This window comes from Aythya fuligula, chromosome Z (genome assembly GCF_009819795.1).
Source record: "Aythya fuligula isolate bAytFul2 chromosome Z, bAytFul2.pri, whole genome shotgun sequence".
Classification (NCBI taxonomy): Eukaryota; Metazoa; Chordata; class Aves; order Anseriformes; family Anatidae; genus Aythya; species Aythya fuligula.
In genome coordinates this window covers 50524179-50544331 of record NC_045593.1, presented here as the reverse complement: position 1 = coordinate 50544331, position 20153 = coordinate 50524179, and the positions used below count along the sequence as shown (strand labels likewise).

General features: G+C 36.4%; 1 protein-coding gene across 1 annotated transcript in view; it reads left to right on the top strand.

Moving 5' to 3' along the window:
* ADAMTS19 (ADAM metallopeptidase with thrombospondin type 1 motif 19) overlaps positions 1 to 20153 on the top strand; it is a 159098-nt gene that overhangs the window by 15285 nt on the left and 123660 nt on the right. The window contains exon 2 of the mRNA XM_032205788.1: positions 16115 to 16280. Within this exon, the coding sequence (XP_032061679.1) occupies positions 16115 to 16280 (166 nt within the window). The remainder of the gene's footprint in view (positions 1 to 16114; positions 16281 to 20153) is intronic.

The window sequence follows — 20153 nt, the reverse complement described above, 5'->3', positions numbered from 1 at the left end:
CCCCAAACTGAATGCTACTTAAGAATACATAAGCATAAATCTCTTGGCCAAATTTATATTTCAAGTCAGTGACAGAAGAAGATTAGAATGCAAAACTTCAAACAAAGGGAGAAGAAAAAGTAAATAACAGAATTGGACTAGAATTTGGAGATCAGGACAGTATCAACTTAGTACACTACCACAGCCAATTACATGTCCCTTCCATGACAGGTGATGTGGTTGATGTAGGCAGTGATCATCTCTTATTGCCAGAATAAGGTCAAATCTGTCCCAAGGGATGGAATTGGCATTCATCCATGCTGAATTTCATGATTCCTGCTGATAACTATTCATACATATATTTTAAATGTATATGTTATATAGCACTGAAAATGAGGTCATGTGAATAAACAGTATCTCCATTGTGGTATAACTCCAGTAGGCAGCTAAACACCACACAACTGCTTGCTCAGTTGCTCCAGAGGAATAGGGGAGAGAATCAGAAATCATGCATAACGGTTCCTTGGGAAGACAAATGCCATAACTCAGAATGATGCCTTCCCTACCCTCTTTCCCCCCAGCTTTTATTGCTGAGCAAGACATCAAATGGTACAGGATATACCTCTCATCATTTGGGTTTAGCTATCCTGGCTGTGTCCCCTTCCAACTTCTTGTGCACCTTCAGCCTCCTCATTGGCAGGACAACATAAGAAGCAGAAGAGACTTTGACTCTGTGTAAGCACTGCTCTGCAACAACTAAAACATGTTTGTGCTATTAACAATGTTTTCATCAAAAATTCAAAATGTAGCACCATATCTTTTCTTCTTTCGATGAAGAAAATTAACTCTGTCCCAGCCAAAACCAAGATAGACCTTTCTGTGGTTTCAGTATAGTGCCAGGGCTCCTGTTGACCCTCTTCCTTGTACTTTCATCTGCCTAATAAACAACATTCTTTGTCCGGTCATACTTCAACAACAACAACAATAATAATTTATCTGCAGTGACTAGTAGTGCAAATCATTAGGCAATCGAATTATCTTCATGGGCCACGCTGGGATTATGTTATCTGCAGTTAGACACAGTTGGTTTGATTACCATCCAGTTTTTGGAGAAACAGACTATGTAGCAGGAATGGCACATTTAGCCTTAGAATCTTATAATTAACGTTCATTATTATTCATTTGTTGTCATTTGACACATCTGAAGATGACACTTAAAATTGCTGTATGATAGTAGTTTTCAATGAGTTATTATTAAAGATACTTCAGTTACTTCAAACTGGAACAGATTTGGACTTGTCTGTATGGAGAGAAAGAACAGCATACAGTCATTCTGTACAAGGGATAGGCTGCGTAGGGTAGCGATTGTTTATAAAGGTTTCTGTACTTGTTCCAGAAAGAGTCATCTTAAGAACTATAAGGTTTCGCTTGACATGAATGTCCTATTTACCTCCTTTTAACATTTAATATTTTGAAATTTGAGTTATGGTTCACTAGTGATTTTGCAATTTTTTATGTATGTTTAAGCTATGCTATGCCTTCTCAGTGCAAGACTTAAAAGGGTTTGGGATGAGTTCTGAGTTTTAAAGCATTGAGCCTCTTCCAGTGTTTTGACACAACTAATTTGACTAAAGCAAACTGCAATTCAACTATACTTCTGGGTAATTGCTGCCAAAAAAAAAAAAAAAAAAAAAAAAAGCACACAGCAGAGTCCATTTACAATGTGCTGTTGAAGCAATAAATCTGTGAAAAGAATAACATGTGTTTAATTTCAGTAAACCTCTTCTTAAATTTTTTTAGGAATGTTTGGAGGCTTATAGTGTTGTATAGAACCTGCTGGCACATTACTTAGGAGAAACTTAATTTTCACCACTGTAGCTAGTAACATGTATTGAATGCTTTACAACACAGGAAAAGAAAGTAGTATTAAAGATTAACAGACAAAACTAGTTATACCTAGGAAATCTGGGGGGTGGGGGAAGGGGTGGGGCAGGGGGCAAAAAAGGGTACTTCTTAAAAAAAAAAAATAGAATGTTAAATGTAAGAATGACCTTAAAACAACAAATTGAAAATAATAAATGGTAGGAATCGTGTTATGACAATCCTATATTGATCGTAATGATCCTAAATTTGCCCATTGTACTGTGTCTTCCCACTTATCGAAGACTTAATTTTCCATGTGAAGCTGGGTGCTGATGGTTTAAATTGGTAGGAATGTTAAGTCATACTCTCACAAATTTAGCTGGCAGAGCAAGAGATGGGATTCCAGTAGATGTTGTGTGTTTTTCAGTGTGATTTGTGTTCATATGAATATGAGCAAAAGGTAATGTTTTAGATCATAAATAACTTTTTTTTTTCTTTGATTTGATGTTTTTCAAAGGAGGATGGGGGTGGGGTGAGGTGAGGTGAAGTGAAGTGAGTAAAGTTTGCTGGTAGCTTCTGGACAATCCTAGTCAGGAGGAACCTTACGTTAAACAGGAAAAAATAATTGTAGGCAGCACTTGTGGATTTGACCATTCTGTAGCAGTAAATTCTGAGCTAGGAGTCACAGGAGAATTACACAGACTAAAGGCAGGTGTAGCATTCAGTGTGACTTATTACATTTACAGATTTCCTCTAGTGTCCTAATGACTTAGCTCACAGTGACAGGAGGAGGAAACAATTGTGTATTTGCTGATTGCAGGATCATTATGAGCTATCAAGCATGATGTAGGTATGAAAGAAACCTCTAATTGGTCAAATTTCACACAGCTATGGTGAAATGAGAGCTGCAATATGGCTTGCTGATGATCAGAGAGAATAATTCAGTGGTGGCTACAAGGATAATTATAGTAGTAAAGCCTGTTTCATCAAGCAATGATCAAAGGCAAGTGTGTTTATCTTCACACAGTAGAAACTGCGATAGAGTATGATTGCTTTTTATAAAAACAATGGAGTGAATATTAAGGAGCTGGAAAGCTGGCCAAGAAATAAAACAATGCAGACTCAGGATCAGATGGGTCTAAAATAATAGCTGTGAATAAACTCAGGTTAGAAAACTGCAAAGATTTCCAACTATTAGAAGAGAAAAAAATGAACCAATTTTCAAATAAAAATCAGCAGCAGTTATACTGAAACTACTTTAACTAACAATAAGAGCAAGGAAATATATTTAAAAGGAATTTAGGCTGATAAAGGATCTGTATTACCAAGGTGATTGTAAGAAATTCTGTATTTTACAAACTCTTGAATGCATAGGGGGATGGACTTGATCTGCAGAGCTACCACGTGTAAAATGCAAAGGGAATTTGTACTCTCAGTACTATTTCTCATGCTTTACTGACTCTCTCAATGCTTCATGTCTTATGCAGTGAGAATTAAGGTAGTATAATGAGAATTATAAAATGCATGCTGTGCTTGACATAGGAAATAGGATTTGATTTATCAAGATGAGTTTAGTAGAATCTGGCAATAATATTGAAGTTAAATTTGTAAGCAAACCTGCAATTTCATGAGTGATGTATAATTCTCCTTGTTTGCTTGCCTGGCTACAAGAGAAATGCTAACTAGTCTTTTATGACTTGGAGATGTTAATAAAACATCTCAAAATCCCCTGTTCTGGGTCAGTCACTAGAGACATCAGCCAAGCATTCTCTCTTCTGGGTTTTCCTTCAGGATGTTGTAATTTGCTCAGAAAAATATGCATAACATGTTTTAATACCGAGTGATCCACTCAGCACTGGAGGAGTCCAGACAATTCAGTTGGTAGCCAGTGGTCTTCTCCTGCTGGGTTTTCCTGCTTTCTCCAGAATGCATTTTAGTGCATTTTCCTTTATCACAGGTGGTGCTTAAATAGTTTTTTGGTTCCTTATAGCCACAGCTTAATCAATCAGAACCTGAGCAAGAGCTTCCTGCAGGGAAAAAAAAAAGGGGGGGGGGGGGGGGGGGGGAGTCTGGAGGTGCAACATAATTTCAGTTTTTGATTATTGGTTTAGGAGTTTTAATGAATTCTTCTGGAGATCAAAGGGCAAGTACATAGTAATCAAAACACATTGACTTTCCTGGAGACAGTGACATGAGCTAAACAAATGGACTCCATGAGTTGTTGTGTTTACAATCAGGTGATATTTCTAATTATGTGAAATATCAGAGGGTTCATTGATTTAAGCTGGTTTGTGAAGAGGTAGTCACATGAAACTGATGCCCAACATATAACACTACACAGAAAATTGTGGCACTTAGAGGGACTTTTGTCAGGCTCCTGTGTTTCACTGCTGACTGCAGTGAGTGGGCACCTGATTTTAAAAGAATACAAACAGTTTAGAAACTACATGCTTTTGCTTAAGAAATGCACTTAAAATAGAGAGATCAGAATTTATATTTTTTCTGTATTTTTATTTGCAATTTCATTGCAATAGTGCAGTGAATGCCTATTCACTAGCACTTGGGCTGGGTCAATCCCAGGTTTTTTATATAGACTGGGAGAAGAACTTGAGAGCAGCCCTATGGAGAAGGACTTGGGGGTCCTGCTGGACAAGAAGCTGGACATGAGCCTGCAGTGTGCACTTGCAGCCCAGGCCAACTGCATCTTGGGCTGCATCAGAAAAGGGATGGCCAGCAGGGAGAGGGAGGTGATTGTCCCTCTCTACTCTGCTCTTCTGAGGCCCCACCTGGAATACTGCATGGGGCCTCCAGCACAAGAATGATGTGGAGCTCTTGGAATGGGTCCAGTGGAGGGCCACTAATATGATCAGAGGGCTGGAGCACCTCTCATATGCAGAAAGGTTGAAGGAACTGGGCTTGTTTAGTTTGGAGAAGAGAAGGCTCCAGGGAGACCTCAGTGCGGTCTTCCAGTACTTGAAGGGCGTGTGTAAACAGGAGGAGGAACACCTGTTTCGTATGTTGATAGTGATAGGACAAGGGGGAATGGTTTTAAACTAACTTGGGAGATTTAGGTTGGAAATTAGGAGAAAGTTTTTACTCAGAGGGTGGTGAGGCACTGGAACAGGTTACCCAGAGAGGTTGTCCCATCCCTGGAGGCATTCAAGGCCAGGCTGGATGTAGCTCTGGGCAACTGTGCCCGGAGCACGGGGGTTGAAACTAGATGATCTTCAAGGTCCTTTTCAACCGAGGCTATGATTCTATTATTACTAGAGAGTTGTGTAATGAATGCTGCTGAGTAATAACTTGATCGTTCTGCATTTATTGGAATTTTTCAGAGAATGAGGAGTGTGTGTTTCTGTCAATGTATAGTAATTTTTAAACCCTATAAAATGGCAAGAGAATCAAGGGATGTAACTACTTTATGATTTTAAGGTTACTCTTCAAAAATTACGGTGCTGGAAAATGGGGAATTCTTACCTGCTCTGAAATTTGCCTTAATCTTTAGCAAAGAAGAGCTTGTGTACCGATTCACAACACACCCCCTTATCTTGTTTAAAAACAAAAAACAAAACAAAACAAAAAAACATGCATCACGTAGGGTAAAGCCCATTTTGAAGAAAGTCCATGAATGTGATATTACCACTACACATTTATTACAACAGTCATGTATTCTATCATGGGAAATATTTTAGCTTTTCATCTTTAGGATGAACTTCTGTGGATTTAGAAAACTTCATGCAAAAGAAGAAAGAAAAATGGTGAGAACCTATATGGTAAATCCAGATATCACAGAACATATGATAAAATTGACAGTGCTGAATCAAAAACAAACAAACAAAAAACACAAAACAACAACAACAAAGAAAAACAAAACAACAACAAACACAACAGAAACAAATGTGTTAAAGATGGATAAGGAAATTATAAGGATTATATATATTCCAGTGATACAGGTAGTTTTTTGATTTATACCTGTGTTGATACATGTGCCTTTACTGCTTTTTCTTTCTTTACCTTAAAGCCAGAATTAACTGAAATGCTTTATAATTTAGTATTAAGGAGAAGTTTGCCTGAAACATTGAAGAGCTAGCGTGAAATGCTTGGAAAATCAGTTTGGATTATCTACACTTATATTAATTTTACCATATCTGTTTTTGGTGTTTCAGTAATAGACAAAAAACAAACAAACAAACAAACAAAAAACCTACACACACGAAAAACAAAACAAAAACACCAAAAAAAGCAACTTAGCATAGGTGTGTCCTTTAGCTTTAAAGACATTGTACTGCAGCTGTGCAGACTGGTTACAGCCTAAGTGTTAATTTTCTCAGATGTGAGATAGAAATTTCCCAACACACTCTACAAAAATCCCAATTTTCGAGCCTTTACCCTGGAGATCTGAGTACTGAACTGCACACTCTAATCTGAAAGGTCTATTTTCTAATCTCAGATTCTACAATGTTTTGGGGGAAAAGTAAGTGAACTGCGTATTCCACAAATTAGCACTATTTGGGACTAGTGAGAGTAGTTTTTTTGCATAGTTGTGTGATTCTTGCAGAGACTACAGATTATAACTGGTTTACCTGCTGAAATTTAGATGCTTTTTCTTAGTTTAGTTTCAATATGCATTCTTAAAAGAATCTAGGTCTTTTAAGAAGATAGGTTGCATGTCACTGAAAACTGAATAACTAAGATTCAGAACTCAAAACTAATGGGAAGCCTGAAGGCATTGAATCTGGTGCATGGTTATGAAGCAGTATGTCCCTGCTGAGATATTCTAATCACAAAGTAAGTTTGCTACTTCTCTACTACTCTTCAGCAAGTAGGAAGCTAAAAGCTTCCTACTTCCTATAGGGTCTTGTACGGGTCTAATAAAAAGTTTTCTTTTCTTCTGACAGGAAGAGCTTCATCATCCTCATCCTAAATGATAAGATGCATTTAGTTTTCACATTAAAAACTGTTATCTGAAGTAAAGTTTTTAAAGGAAATTAATGTAGCATTCCTGTTCCAGAGCTAGAAAAAATAAAAAAATAAAAAATAGAATTTCACTTTGAGCAAAAGTCAGTGTTGCTGTTAGAACTTTATTTTGGCAGTGCTGCGGTATTTGGTATCCTGGATTTTTTTTTGTTGTTGTTGCTTTTAAATATTTATTTATTTTGTTATAGTTTAACGGCACATACAATACAATATACATGTGTTTCTGGTGTTGCTGATTTAACCTTGAGTTGGAACTTTTCATCTATAAACACAGTTCAGAAAGAAAAGGGAAAAGTTAGATAGAATCAACAGATTGCCAAAACATTTTTTATGGAAAAGGAAAGGGAGATGAAAAAATATTTCTGCCTGTATCTTGGTACAATTCACTTTATATAATCTGTTATATCTTGGATTTTTATTACTGAATATTCCCTAGTAATCTTCAGAGTGTACAGCTATATGAATTTATTTTGAATATCAAGTGATATTTCTTGCATTTCCAGATGGGTTTTGTAAACGTGAGATGTTTTATGTATGTGACCATTAAAAAATACTCTGAAGATACTAAAAAAAAAAAAAGTCACAGAAGTGTCTACTATATATTGGGTATTTGTTGTTAGCATCATTTTAAAGAATATCTGATAAAACTACAGGTGACGTAATTTGACGTAATTTTGCATCCTCCAATGTCTGTTGTCTTATAATGATAGCTGAAGAATTAGGGAATTCTACATAGCACAGAGGCAAGATACCATCAAGTCGCTGAATGACAGTTCCTTGTGTAAAGAAATCAGTTTTTGTGTTTCACGTTACCTGCAAGAAATATGGGCAGCCCAGTAGGCTATAAGGGAAGAGGCACACTTCGGCTGTGGAGGTAGGGCAGCAAAGTTTTGCTGGTAGAAGCGTAGGAGATCCTAGGGGTAGAGGTTTTGTTTTGAGGAGGTGCGATGTGGTGTGTGTTGCTAAGGAAAGGTATTTGTGGGGTAGGAGAGAAGACTTGAGATGTGCAAAAGGATTTCAGACTGCAAGATAGAAATTATTTTTTAGTGTAATGGGGAAACTGTCACTGTATCAAAGCAGACTGTTTTAAGGTCCCACTGAACATCTGAAAAACATGAATAAAAAACAACAGGTATTTCATATCCCTGTCAGTTTCGTAGTTGTGATCATATATCACACTGCCTCAAATGCCTGGTTTCCAAGGTATGTTACAGTTGTCACAACTCTCAAGTGACATTTAAGAAACTATTAACTTCAATGAATTGCAAGATCGCTATTAAATATTTGACAGCATTGACTCATTTCCAAAGCTACAAATCTGTTAGTTTCTTCAAGTTCTGGTTCACTTATGGACAGCAGTGGACAGCAGACAGCAGACCAGCTATGTCTGTAAGCATTTGCAGTGCAGGAATCACAAGAACAGCATTTGTATGGATGTGTTACTCATTATAAGGTAGGGGAAAGGATACTTTTAAAAATAAATCTCAAAATAAAGTGGATTCTGTAAGTCATTGAAAGTCAAATAACCTTCAGTAGTTAAGGATCTTAGTAGATCATTTTGCAGCTTTTTCTTAGTGTAATTTTTACTAATATTCTTAATTTGTTTTTGAGATCTTATTTACTGTGGTTGGAAAAAGAAAGCTAACTAGTTTTCTTTTATTATCTAGACATCCTTTCTCATACTCAAGAAGTTGAATCCTTCATGTGTGGCAAATGAGTCTTTTCTACTTTTAATCTTGGAAATGAACATATGTGAGGATGAGGAATTGATCTGTTTTCTTCTACTCCACCTAAAGTTTATGAGTACTGAAAAGCTACTGGTAGCTACTGGGTTTTGTGGAGGCTGTGAGTGTATAACATACATAATTGCTCTGTTCTTATATTCTTTCTTGTTATCTACTGTTCTGCATTGTCAGAGAGATGATACTTTACAGTATGGATCTTTATTCTGGCCTAGTCCAGTGGTTCATACGTGCTTAATATAGATGTTCTTAATATTGTCAGTCACCAATTTGTTCAGTGGTGTAAGTGATCAGTCAGTCTGGCAAAGTAGGGTGGGAACAACTTTGCTAGATGAAGGATTTTCCCGGAGAAATGGGATATCAAGATTTGGGAAGGGAAATTCTGAAAAATTATGCCTCTTATGTATTTTTGTTGAAAGACAGCCCTGTAAAAAAAAATATATATTTGTAATATTTGAAAATATTTCAATTGTTTTCATCAGACAGTAAAGAAAGGGACAAGTGCTAAAATCTGCATTCTGTAAATCTAACACTTGAAATATAACATGACAGATCTCAAATGAGTTATAAAATAATTTATTGCACTTGAACAGCCTTACTAAAACATTTTTATTGTGGATGTAGTCAATGACTGTTTGTGGTTACTTCTTAACTGGACTGTACTTTGTTTAGGTATCATCCTGCATTGTGAGGACAGTTTAAAAATCATTGCAAATATTAGTATATTGTGAATTTAAGGCAGCATTTGTACTGAATACACAAGTAATTTCTAATAGTGTGTTTACAGAGGGAGACTTAGGTCTAAAAAAGGAAATATTTTATTTCTGGCTCAGAAACATGAAATTTGGAATCTGGCGGAAATGCCAGACATCTTAGGGTTTGGCTGGCAGTGAATTAATGGGAAAATGGAAGGTTTAGGGGGAACAACCACAAACTGTGTCTGGGTGGACCTGGCATCTATAGTTTCTTTATCCATTGGTCTCCTTTACTTCATTTTCTTTTCAACAAATGAGATTCTGTTAGATTGGTGGCCTTTCTGTGAGCAATTTACACTTCATTCTCCACTTTCTGCTTGCAAGATCTTGCTCAGCAGAGTAAAGTGATGTGAATAATAGCATCCATTGAAATGGGTGCTAACCCATCTCAATTTTGCGTGCTTCACTATTCCACAACTTCATTCATACCTATCAGAAATGAAGAAATTATTTTGCATGTGCAGTATCAGCTTGTGTCGATAAAAGTAGTCATCATCTTAAATATAATGAGAATGGAATCCTGTAGGGAGTGATTTTACCAAAGATTCGGGGTAATGTCTACTTAAAGTCCTCTGCTAGTTGTTTTATTTGCAAGAGTTAAAAAAACATGAAAAAAAAAATGTTTCTACAGACCTTAAATTTTGGGGCCAGTACTGAAAGCACGCTTTGATCTTAATAGTGTCTGCATAACAGTCTGACTTTTTTTCCCCTCTATCAGGGCTATAAGTTAGGACATTATGCATAAGTATATCTACTTACATAGTGCCCAATCCTAGCTTTAAAGGACAGAAAGAGTTGGTTTAAGTCTCAGTTCAGCACTGAAAGCCTATCAATAGAGATAATACTGCCCCTCCCCCTGGTCTTACTGCTTCTAATTCTGTGCAGCAGCTTGGAAGAAGCAGGTAGACAGAGAAAACGTCTAGGAAAAGTACAATGTGTATACTGTGCAAAGCCCGGAAATGCAGTTAATTGGAGACAGAAGTTGCTGGCACTTATGAATTGTTTCCTCAGCCTTCAGCAATGAAGGTACTTAAGGACGGAAAGCTGTAGCTTGTTTGAATAGCGAGAACATGCGAAGTGCTTACCCTGTTATTTGCAGTTTGAAAAGATGTTTGAGCTTGCTTTGTTGTGTGCTTTGCTGAGAGTTAGAGGCTTTTGTTTGTGCTGCGTTTCAGCTATAGTCAAATCCTGGTAGCATTGTTAGAATCATGATACTGATACTAGTCTTGAGTTTTAAAATCATGGAGGAAAACCTGCTTCAGACTGGACACCAATATGTAAATTAAAGATTTTGCCTCAGTACTAAAATCTTAAATTCTGAGACATTTTACTAAGAGTACAAAGCCTTAAATTACCACAATTTGTTTTAAAATTGGCAAATATTGAAATAGTAAATAAGAATAATCTTTTCCAATGTACACTGAAGAAAGTTTCATTTTTATACTATAGGTGGCATAAATTGAGTTCTGAGGAACTGATCCATCTCTCACATGAATATCTGAGTGCTGATGGTTTCAATATTGAAGACTTTCTCCATCTGATATGAATGAGTATTTCCTAAGACAGTCTCGTTCTGTTCTTTAGGCAGCATGGTAAGGCTGTGAAGTGCAGCTTTTTACAGCTGGTCCTTGCACACTGCTTGCATCTGCTTCACAAGAGAACAGAGAGTGAACTGTAGGGAAGATTTTTATTGAGGTCAAGGCAATGTTATGCCCACTTTTTACTGATACCTAGTTTGAGATGCTTGTGGAATCAATAAAGAGGAAAAAAAGAAAAAGGTAGGAAAGGTGTAACACAGTAGGAGTCTTATTTCATATGAGAATTCAGAAATTTTGAATCTATTGCTTGTTTTGAAGAACATACCATTATTAGATACATATGTATAAATGCAAGCATATAGCTGATAGTAATAACCCACAGTAGGTAGGCAGATACATAAGTCTGTACTGCTTCATGCATTGTCCATGTGAGCAGTGTGGCAGGCTTATTTCAAGTTCTGTTCTAGTTCCATAGATTTGTGGGTTTGTTTGTTTGTTTGTTTTTATCATTATTTTAATGTCTGTACTGGGTGTCTGTACCCAGGTGCTGGCAGCAGGGGGCTAACACCTCTGTGACAATGTATGTAAGAATGGGTAAAACATGTGAGGAGGGAAGGAAAAAAATGTGAGAAACATCCATGAAGAAAGCAAAGCCAGAGAACTATGGGGAGGAGGAGGAGGTTCTCCAGGTACTGGAGCAGAGATCTCCCTGCTGCCAGTGGAGAAGACCATGCTGGAGCAGATATTCAAACTGCTGCCCATGGAGGACTCTAGGCCTCCACAGGTGGATCTGCCCTGAAGGAGACTGCAACCTCTGGAGAGCCCCTGCAGGAGCTCCTGAGCGTCTGCAGCCCATGGGGGCAACCCACACCAAATCAGAGGTAAAATCTGAGAAAGAGGGAGCAGCAGAGAGCATGCTGACCATACTCATCATCCTCCCCTGCTCCACTTATGGTGTGAAAGGCGGTGTTTTAATTTATCTTCATTTCTTACTATCCAAATGAGAGAGAGCAGCTAGGTGGGTGTTTGGCAGGTGGCTAAGGTCAGCCCACCTGGTGCGTTTCTTGCGGAGTGAAGCATTTTCCTTTGATATGCCAAGAAACTGGGTTAAAAACTACTACTACTTAAGAGACTAATGTTAAATTGTGGACCACTGAGAAATCATCCTTCAGAGCCTGTAATCTGCATTCTTAAAAAAAAAAAAAAAAAAAAAATTGGATATTTCTGCCATTTCTTTGAAGTCTGTGTCATGATGTCTTCATTTATTATTACATTTCACCGAACCTCTGTGTAGAAAATGCAACATATTGGCAAGATGCTTTCATAAATATTTTCTGGTAGCTAAAGTCTTCTTTTTGACAGTATTATCTGTGCCCTAAATCTTCTCTGGGATGTTAAAGTAACCTAGGATATTAAAATGGGAACCACTTAATCTCTGGGTGTAATACACATTCGAGAATATTTTTCTGTTACTCCATTTTTTGTGATAATGATAGCAAAGAAAAAAAAAATCCCTTTATCTAACTTTGCAGTTCTTAGGAAAGAATATTCATTTTTATTACTTTCCTTCACTGCATAGTTGTGTAAATTCTGCAAGAAACAGCATCATGTTCAAAATCTGAGTTGTTCCAATTTGGAGTGATAATAAGCTGCTACTCTGAATTGTTTTGCAAGGAACGAATTAAAATGTAGGAATTGAAGTTACTTCCTAATCAAGAAATTTCTTGGCTTATGCCCAGTATCTGATGACTATATGCATAGGTGTTCTTCACAGATTAATTTAAATTTAATGTTTGTGTATCTTTTCATAGCAATATAATTTTATTAGAAACAGTAATATTACTTGAGGTTTTCACAGGTACTTGACAGAAAGTAATATCCTAATGTATACTCCAAACAGGAAAAAATAATAGGCCATAGTTTTAGAAAAGGAATGCTGGAAAGAAAAAGGTAGCATGAGTGTTATAACACAGATATTTGAAGTAATGTGCCATAATAGTTTCTGGTATGGTATCTTTCACCAGTTAGAGTTGCCCAGAACATGCAGATTTTTTCTTTCTTCATCTCTGATCTGTTTGATCCAGTCGGATGTAAAATAACAGTTTTCTTACTTAAGAAATCTAACCCGCCTACTGTTTTTGTGAGTATTGACATGTTTAGATGTCAGCTCTTCTTGTGTTAGATAAAAGCAAACATTTGGTCTTCTTTCAGGACTAGTGTTCTTAATTGGCTTTTTGCATCAGTTTATTTTAAGAAAGTTAATAGTCCTTATATGTGAATGTATGTTATAGAAAACTTTTATTTATGAGGGCAAATGTCCACTCTAAAATACATGTGGTTGATGTGTGTCCATTTCAGACTGTGCATACTTAGTTCCGTATAATACTTTGCATGCTCATTTAATAAAGTCTGCTCTATAGTTTTAAGCTCACACTATGTTGTGTAGATTGGTTAAGATGCAGGACAAGTACCCAGTTCATTCTTTCTTAGGAGGTTTGAAGAATTTTTTGCCAAATGATGTTGTCCTGGGCATAAGCTCCACTGAGATGTATTTAAGTTTTGTCTTACTTAGGTTAGAAACTTGAAAATGCAGACATAAATGAATGCAGTGGGAAAAATATACATGGTATGTTATTTTTGCATGAGGTAAGTCCACCATCCCAATAAGCTTTTCAGTTGCAGCTACAAGCACTGTTAGCTATTCAGTTGATATTGGTGAAAAGGATCAGTTCCTCAGAACTCACTTACCAAAAGCTACCTGGTGCTAGCCCAGTTGCACATTATTTCATGCATTTGTTTAGTCTTTGTTTCATTACACATCTTCATGACAAAGGGGTTTTGCCATTTTGACTGAAGTCTGTATTTAGTCCTAGTATCCAGTTGGCATCCGATATCTGAAAAAACTTTCAAAGTGTGGTGCTTGAATGCCTGGTTTTGTATTTCTCTACTTTCTGTGTTCAGTTTTATAGTAGAAGATCTCTTAATTCCACTTGCAATGATTATGAAAAGTTAGGAGCATTATTACGAGGATAGGGATTCAACTTCTCTTTATTAAATATGAAATTGTTCAAGAGGTGGAGGAATAGTGATGTGTTTTTGAAAGTAGTCACAATGATCACAAACATATTTGGTTACTCAGATTTATTTGACAACTACCCATTTGAATATATATAACTGAAGTTAGTTTTATTCAATAAACTTTACATCAATTTTCAGTTCTTTAACTTATGGCCGAGGACACTGAGTATAATTTTTGGAGTTCTGTACTGATGGACTAATGTTCAGTTGATGTAAGGAGCTGAAAACCAATATAAAATGTCAGTGATCTTGGCACAGATTCTCAATATGTCTAGATGGCAATCTGAAGAACAGCATCTTAAAGCTGTATTTTCATTTCACAGCAAAGGGAATGAAGACAGAAAAAATATGCTGGATGTCTTATGATTCAATCTTTTTTGAAGATTAGAGGGCTATGGCCTTTTGTGTAGGTACATGAGTCAAAAATACATATCTGTCCTAAATCCAGAAATTATCAGCATATTTCAGATTTTACTAGCATAAATAGTGATTTATACAAACAAACAAACAAAAGATGCCCGAGTAAAATTCAGGGTTAGATATAAAAATCAAATGAAAGTATTTTATGCAGTTTACAGGTATTTGAGAATTATACTTTTAAATGATACTTCATTTAACTTTACTATTTATAGTTAAATATTAGCTTAGCTAATTGTTACATCAAGGTAAACTTATAGAGGTAACATTATGCTCCACATAACAGATGAGTGCCATCTGGTAGGTGTACAGAAAGTACCTAATAGTATGAACATAGCTGACCTTCTGTGTAACATCCAAAGTTTGTGGTAAAGGTAAACTGACCTAAAAAGTACATGCAAGAAGAAAACAAAACAGACAAACTTACTCAGCTACTTTTAAGTTTGTGTACAATGTTAATGATGAACTTCCAACAGCTGTTCAGGATTCTACAGCTAGTGTGTCTGACTGAAAAATTAAAAACCTGTACTTGCTTTTATTTAATGTGAAAGTGAAGAGAGATTTTTTGTTTTCTTGTGTTTGTTCTTAAAGTAAACACTGGTTTGAAGGAAGTCATAATTTGTAAGACATATAAAATTTCATTTTATTTTCTTACTTTGATCAGAATTTCTTTTTGATTTATCTGAATGTCAGGCAGAATATCCAACATGATAATGATGTCTACATAATTCCAGAAGAGACAAACTTATTTTCTATTTCTGTCTATTTGTACTACATGGAAATATACAGAAGAGTTCTTCGATTCTTTTAGCCATATATACAGTTTTTTATTTTTGTAGTAAGACTGTTTAATACATTTTTTTAGTTTAGAGAATGGTAAATTCCACTGTCAGTCTTACTGATCGTGTATTCAAGGGGAAAAAGAAAAGATGAGCACTGAGCATTAGTGACTCTGTTAGGAACCTGTGTGTTTTGGGACTTTAGTAGTTTAAGCTGAGTTAGAGTTGGATGGTATTTATATAAGTAAGTTTTTGTTTGTTTGTTTATTTTAACTTTGACCAAACTCTTGTCATACATGTATTAGGTGTGCATGTAGTATGTTAGATTTTTGTGTCTGTTTTTGTGCATAAACACGGTGGGGAAAAAAAAGCTAACCATTTAAATGGCTATAATAGAAAGTTTTTCTGTTTTAGCTGCTGGTAACCTGGGAGGAATTGCTGTCTGTTTGCTTATTTATTTACCTACTTACTTAAGTTAAAAATGTGCAAAAGGAGTCATTAGTTTTTTCAAGCTTCATAAATGTTCAGGATGTATTCTTACTGCCTAAATTATTCTTGCTTTTTCATTAAATACAATTATCAAAAAATTTGACAATACATTGAGTTATAGAGCTAGTGTATAGACTTTTCTGTACATGCTGTACATATTTAAATGACCCTGTGGGTCTCCCAAAGCAAGCTTTTAACATTCCAGATCTTTTACTGAGCATCTGCTACTGGCATGTAGCCACCCACCCACACATTTCATTGAAATAAATGAAATTTATGCAACTGAAGTAAAAGGACTTGTAAAATATGAAGGTAGTCACCTTGCTAGTAAGGTTACTAAAACAAAGGGTTTTCTTAAATGGAGCTTTGTGTGTGTGTGTGCATGTGTATTTTTGGTGTGTGTGTGGTGTGTGTATTTTACTTCTGCAGAACTGTGTGCACAATTATATAGTTTATTTAATTCTTATCTTATGTGTTCCTTTTGTTTTCCTTTGCAGATGGGGTTTATACAGATTAATGAGGACTTCATATTTATTGAGCCACTCAATCGCACTTTGGCTGTGACAGGTCATGCACACAGGGTGTACAGACGAAAAAGGTCCATAGAGGAGAAAATAACTGAAAAGCCAGCTTCTCAGAATCAGTACTGTGGTGTTGTTACAGGTAATATACAAATCTCACTGAACAGACTTAATGTAGTAGACATATTCTAAGATATGTAGATAATAGTTAAAGGCAACAAAACCAACAAAAGCATATCTGATTATTCTTGTAGTAGTTACTTATGATGGACTTCAGGATGGCATGCTAAGGATGCAGTTTCACCCCTCAGAAGAGGGAACTGTTAGTTAGTACTGCTTCTTAAATGACTGATTATATTTGAAAGTAGAAACATTTTGGCCATTTTTAATTTCAATTACAACCTATTTCTTTGTCCTCTCTATTGTCTTGGTAGTTGCTGTTTTGCTTGCTATGTGCAGTGCTTGTACTCAATTTTCAGTTTTAAAACATGAGCAAAGTTCATTCCAGTTTCAGTTGTTAATGTTTTGAACTTCCAAATAAGTTTGACACTGAATGTAAATGATCTTTATAACACTGTTCTTGTTTTACGATTGCCACTTAAAATAACTCTGTGATACAACCTTAATGGAGGGTAGAAACAGTTTTTCAAGTAGAAGGGTTTCAACCAAGTTTGGTGCATAGGTAGTTATGTTCACTGGGGAGGAAAAAAAAGCCTTTTGTGAAAGATGATACTCTGTTGTTCTTGTTTCATCATCAGTTTCTTTTCTTCAAAGGAGAGTGGACATCTTAGCCTTTTAGATATCCTCAGCATGAGCTGAGGATATTTTTAATGCTGTTGTGTGAAATTAGTTTTGTTTGTTTGTTTGTTTGTTTGTTTGTTTTTTCTTTCATGTCTCCTAACCTTGTAAAAGAAAAATATTGAGAAATGGTAGAGAAATAGCAGAGGAGCCTTGTATGGCTAGAGAGCTGGAATCTATGTCATTTGGGGTGAGGTAGTAGGAAATTTCTTCCCTTCAAATTTGTTCTTCCAAACTGGTGAAGAAAGAAGGGTGGATTAAAGTACAGTTTTCAGGTGCTGATAGTGTCTGTACAGAGAATTAGAGCCAGACTTTCCTTAGAGATGTGCTATGACAGGATGAAAGACAACAGTTCTAAGTACCATTCTGGGCAATTTCAGTTGGACACATGGAAGAAAATCCTCATCAGGCAATGCCTTGAGAGTCCATGGAGTCTGCATCCTCAGTGATTTATAAAATGTTGCTTGAAATATCTCATAATAGACCTTGGAGCCAGGGGTTGACATAGCTCTGGATATCCCTTCCAGCCTAAACTATTATTTAGCTGTGTGGTTCCTCGTGAACATTTCTAGCACACTGTCTGTTTTATATGGTTACAGAGTAGACTTGACAGTTTTTTTTTTTGTTGTTGTTGTTTGTTTGTTTTTTACATTCTGGAATTACTGTATTTTATAATTATGCTTCCATTCAAAGGTTGAAATAAAAAATGAATTGGCAAAGCAAGGCTTTTGTTGTTGTTATTAAGAGGAACTAAGTAAATGCCATGTAACTTACTCCACCAGGCTCTGTATTTCTCTTACTGACATTGTATTACATTACCACTGCTTATCTAAAAGCAAAATTTTCTATATTAAGAAAAGTTGTCACTACATAATGTAAAGCTGGTTATTCTTATGATATTCTTATGATCATTGTTAGTGCTAAGTGAATTAGAGCACGTGTGCCTGCATGTGTTTGAGAGTGAGAGAAACAGAGAAAATGAAAAGTGTGCATGTGTGTGCACATGCAGGTAGGGAAGGGGAGAGAGGCATCTCATAAACAGCAATCCGTGATATGTATGGAAATGAATAAAGTGCAGACTCCTCTGTAAGGAAATTATTTTTCTGTCATGTTCATTACCAGTCATCCTTTCACTTTCTCTTGTGCTCTAAAATGGAAAAGTCAGCTTACTCTGTTTTGATAATCTTATGCCCAAGGCTCTGACTTGGTGCAAATAGTCTGTCAACAGAGATTCAAATATTTTTTTTTGAAATAAGTTTCATTATCTTTATTACTAGCATGTAATTTCAAGATAACTTAAGCTGTGCATAACTGATTAGCATCTGCTGGTGTAATCTTTTCGCTAGGGGGTTTTAAATGTCTGCAGTTTCTATCTGGTTCTGTTGCACTAGCAGTACTAGTCTCACTGTGCTATTACAGGTTATTTTACTTATTGGAGCTGCAGTAAGTTATATTGATAAAAGTGCTGTCTATGCCAGGAGCAGTTTGGTGGTGTGATATTCCTTAGCAAATATCACCAGAAAATTCATGCTACGGGTACAGCCATAAAGGTGAATCCTAGCAATAAAAAAAAAAAAAAAAAAGAGCTTTTACAGCAATATTAGAGAACTTTAAGTCAAATCCTAAACTAAGTAGATTAATAAGACAGATAAAACAGCTGAAATACTGGGCACACTGATATGCACTGATATGCTTAGGTTTCATGCAGCTGTCCTGTGTAGAGTTGTAGCTGTGTGACACAGTCTAAATGTTTTCTTGGCAGTCTGGCAACTTCTCAGCAGTATGGATCTGTCTGACAGCAGGATCTCCTGCTTCTATGGTATTTGTGTCAGAATAGGTGTCCTGGAACAGGTATTTCTGCTGCTGGTTTTGAGCCAAATTGATCTCAAAGACTGGCTACATATCAAGCAAATATATATTGCCAATGATGAATTGTAATTATTAAAAGGAATGAATGTCAGTACTGGAGGTGTTGAAAGATAACTACTGGATATAATGGCTTTTCATGCAGAACTAAAGGAGGCAATCAAAGAAGGTATTGTTTGTTGTCTGTAGCTGTTGCAGGCTGGATTGAAAGATGCTGCACAAGGGAACTTGTTTGGGGAGAACAAAGAACTTGTTTTTGTGAATGGGGTGGGTTTTTTTCTTACTTGCTGGGGGAGGGAGATAATCATGCTGATGGAAACATGTGCTTTCTGGATTTGTGGGAATGTGTTGAATATCCTTTCATTGCATGAGTGTATGATTTATTTACGTATGTGAGCCAGTTGCATATACACAGACCTGACACTCCACACCTTCTGTACCACATGGCCCATTTAAAATCAAACTAGATTAGAAGTGTGTTACAGAGAAATCAGAAAAGAAGCAGTTACTATTAGAGCAAAGGTCTACATTGAAAAACTAAGCTCTTTTCCTTCTGCTTAATATGAAGCACTTGTTGCAGCCTGAAGTTGATTTTAGAGTTTACCGAGGTCATGGCACATGCATAAGGCACTCAGGGGTCACGGGTCGAGGGGAGAGATAATCTTCTAAAATGTTCATTCCTTTTCACACAGACTAATGAATGAGCATGCTGGCATTGAATATTGAATATTGTATCTCTTCTGTGTTTTAGAGACTGGAAGCCACTTCTTTTACATTGCTGACAATCAGCAATATGCTGTTTTTCTGAGTTATGAGTAGACTGTGCACTTGGAGCGATGCTATTTTTGCAGAAAAAAAAATATCCAAGTTGAAACTGGATCAAAGGCAGAAGTTTGACTTTATGGGATGAAGACTGGGCTGTTAGCTGGGAAAGCTATGTTAGTTCTTACTCTAAATGCAGTTTTTATCTGATAATCATGAAATTATGCATAAATAATCTTGATCATAGGGTCTAGAGTTTTGAGATTGCACTAGAAGAGAGTGGTGCTGCTTGAGGTGTTGATTCTCATTCCTTTGGTCAGAAGCAAGTTGTCTTTCTGCATTAAGACTTCTAAATCCATGTTGAAACTAAAACAAAGTTATGGTCAGCTGTGTGTATGGCTTCATAAGCTCTTTGATATTCAGCCAGAGTGCTATTCACCATACTGCAATTTCTGTATGACTAGTGTACTCATCTTCTTTTCCTGGGAAATACAAAGCATAGGGAGGGATGGTGGTGGGCCCTCTGGTCTGGGCAAGAAGTGGGTGTACACAGAGAAAGCTCCTGTGCATGAAGGCTGGCAAGTGTCCA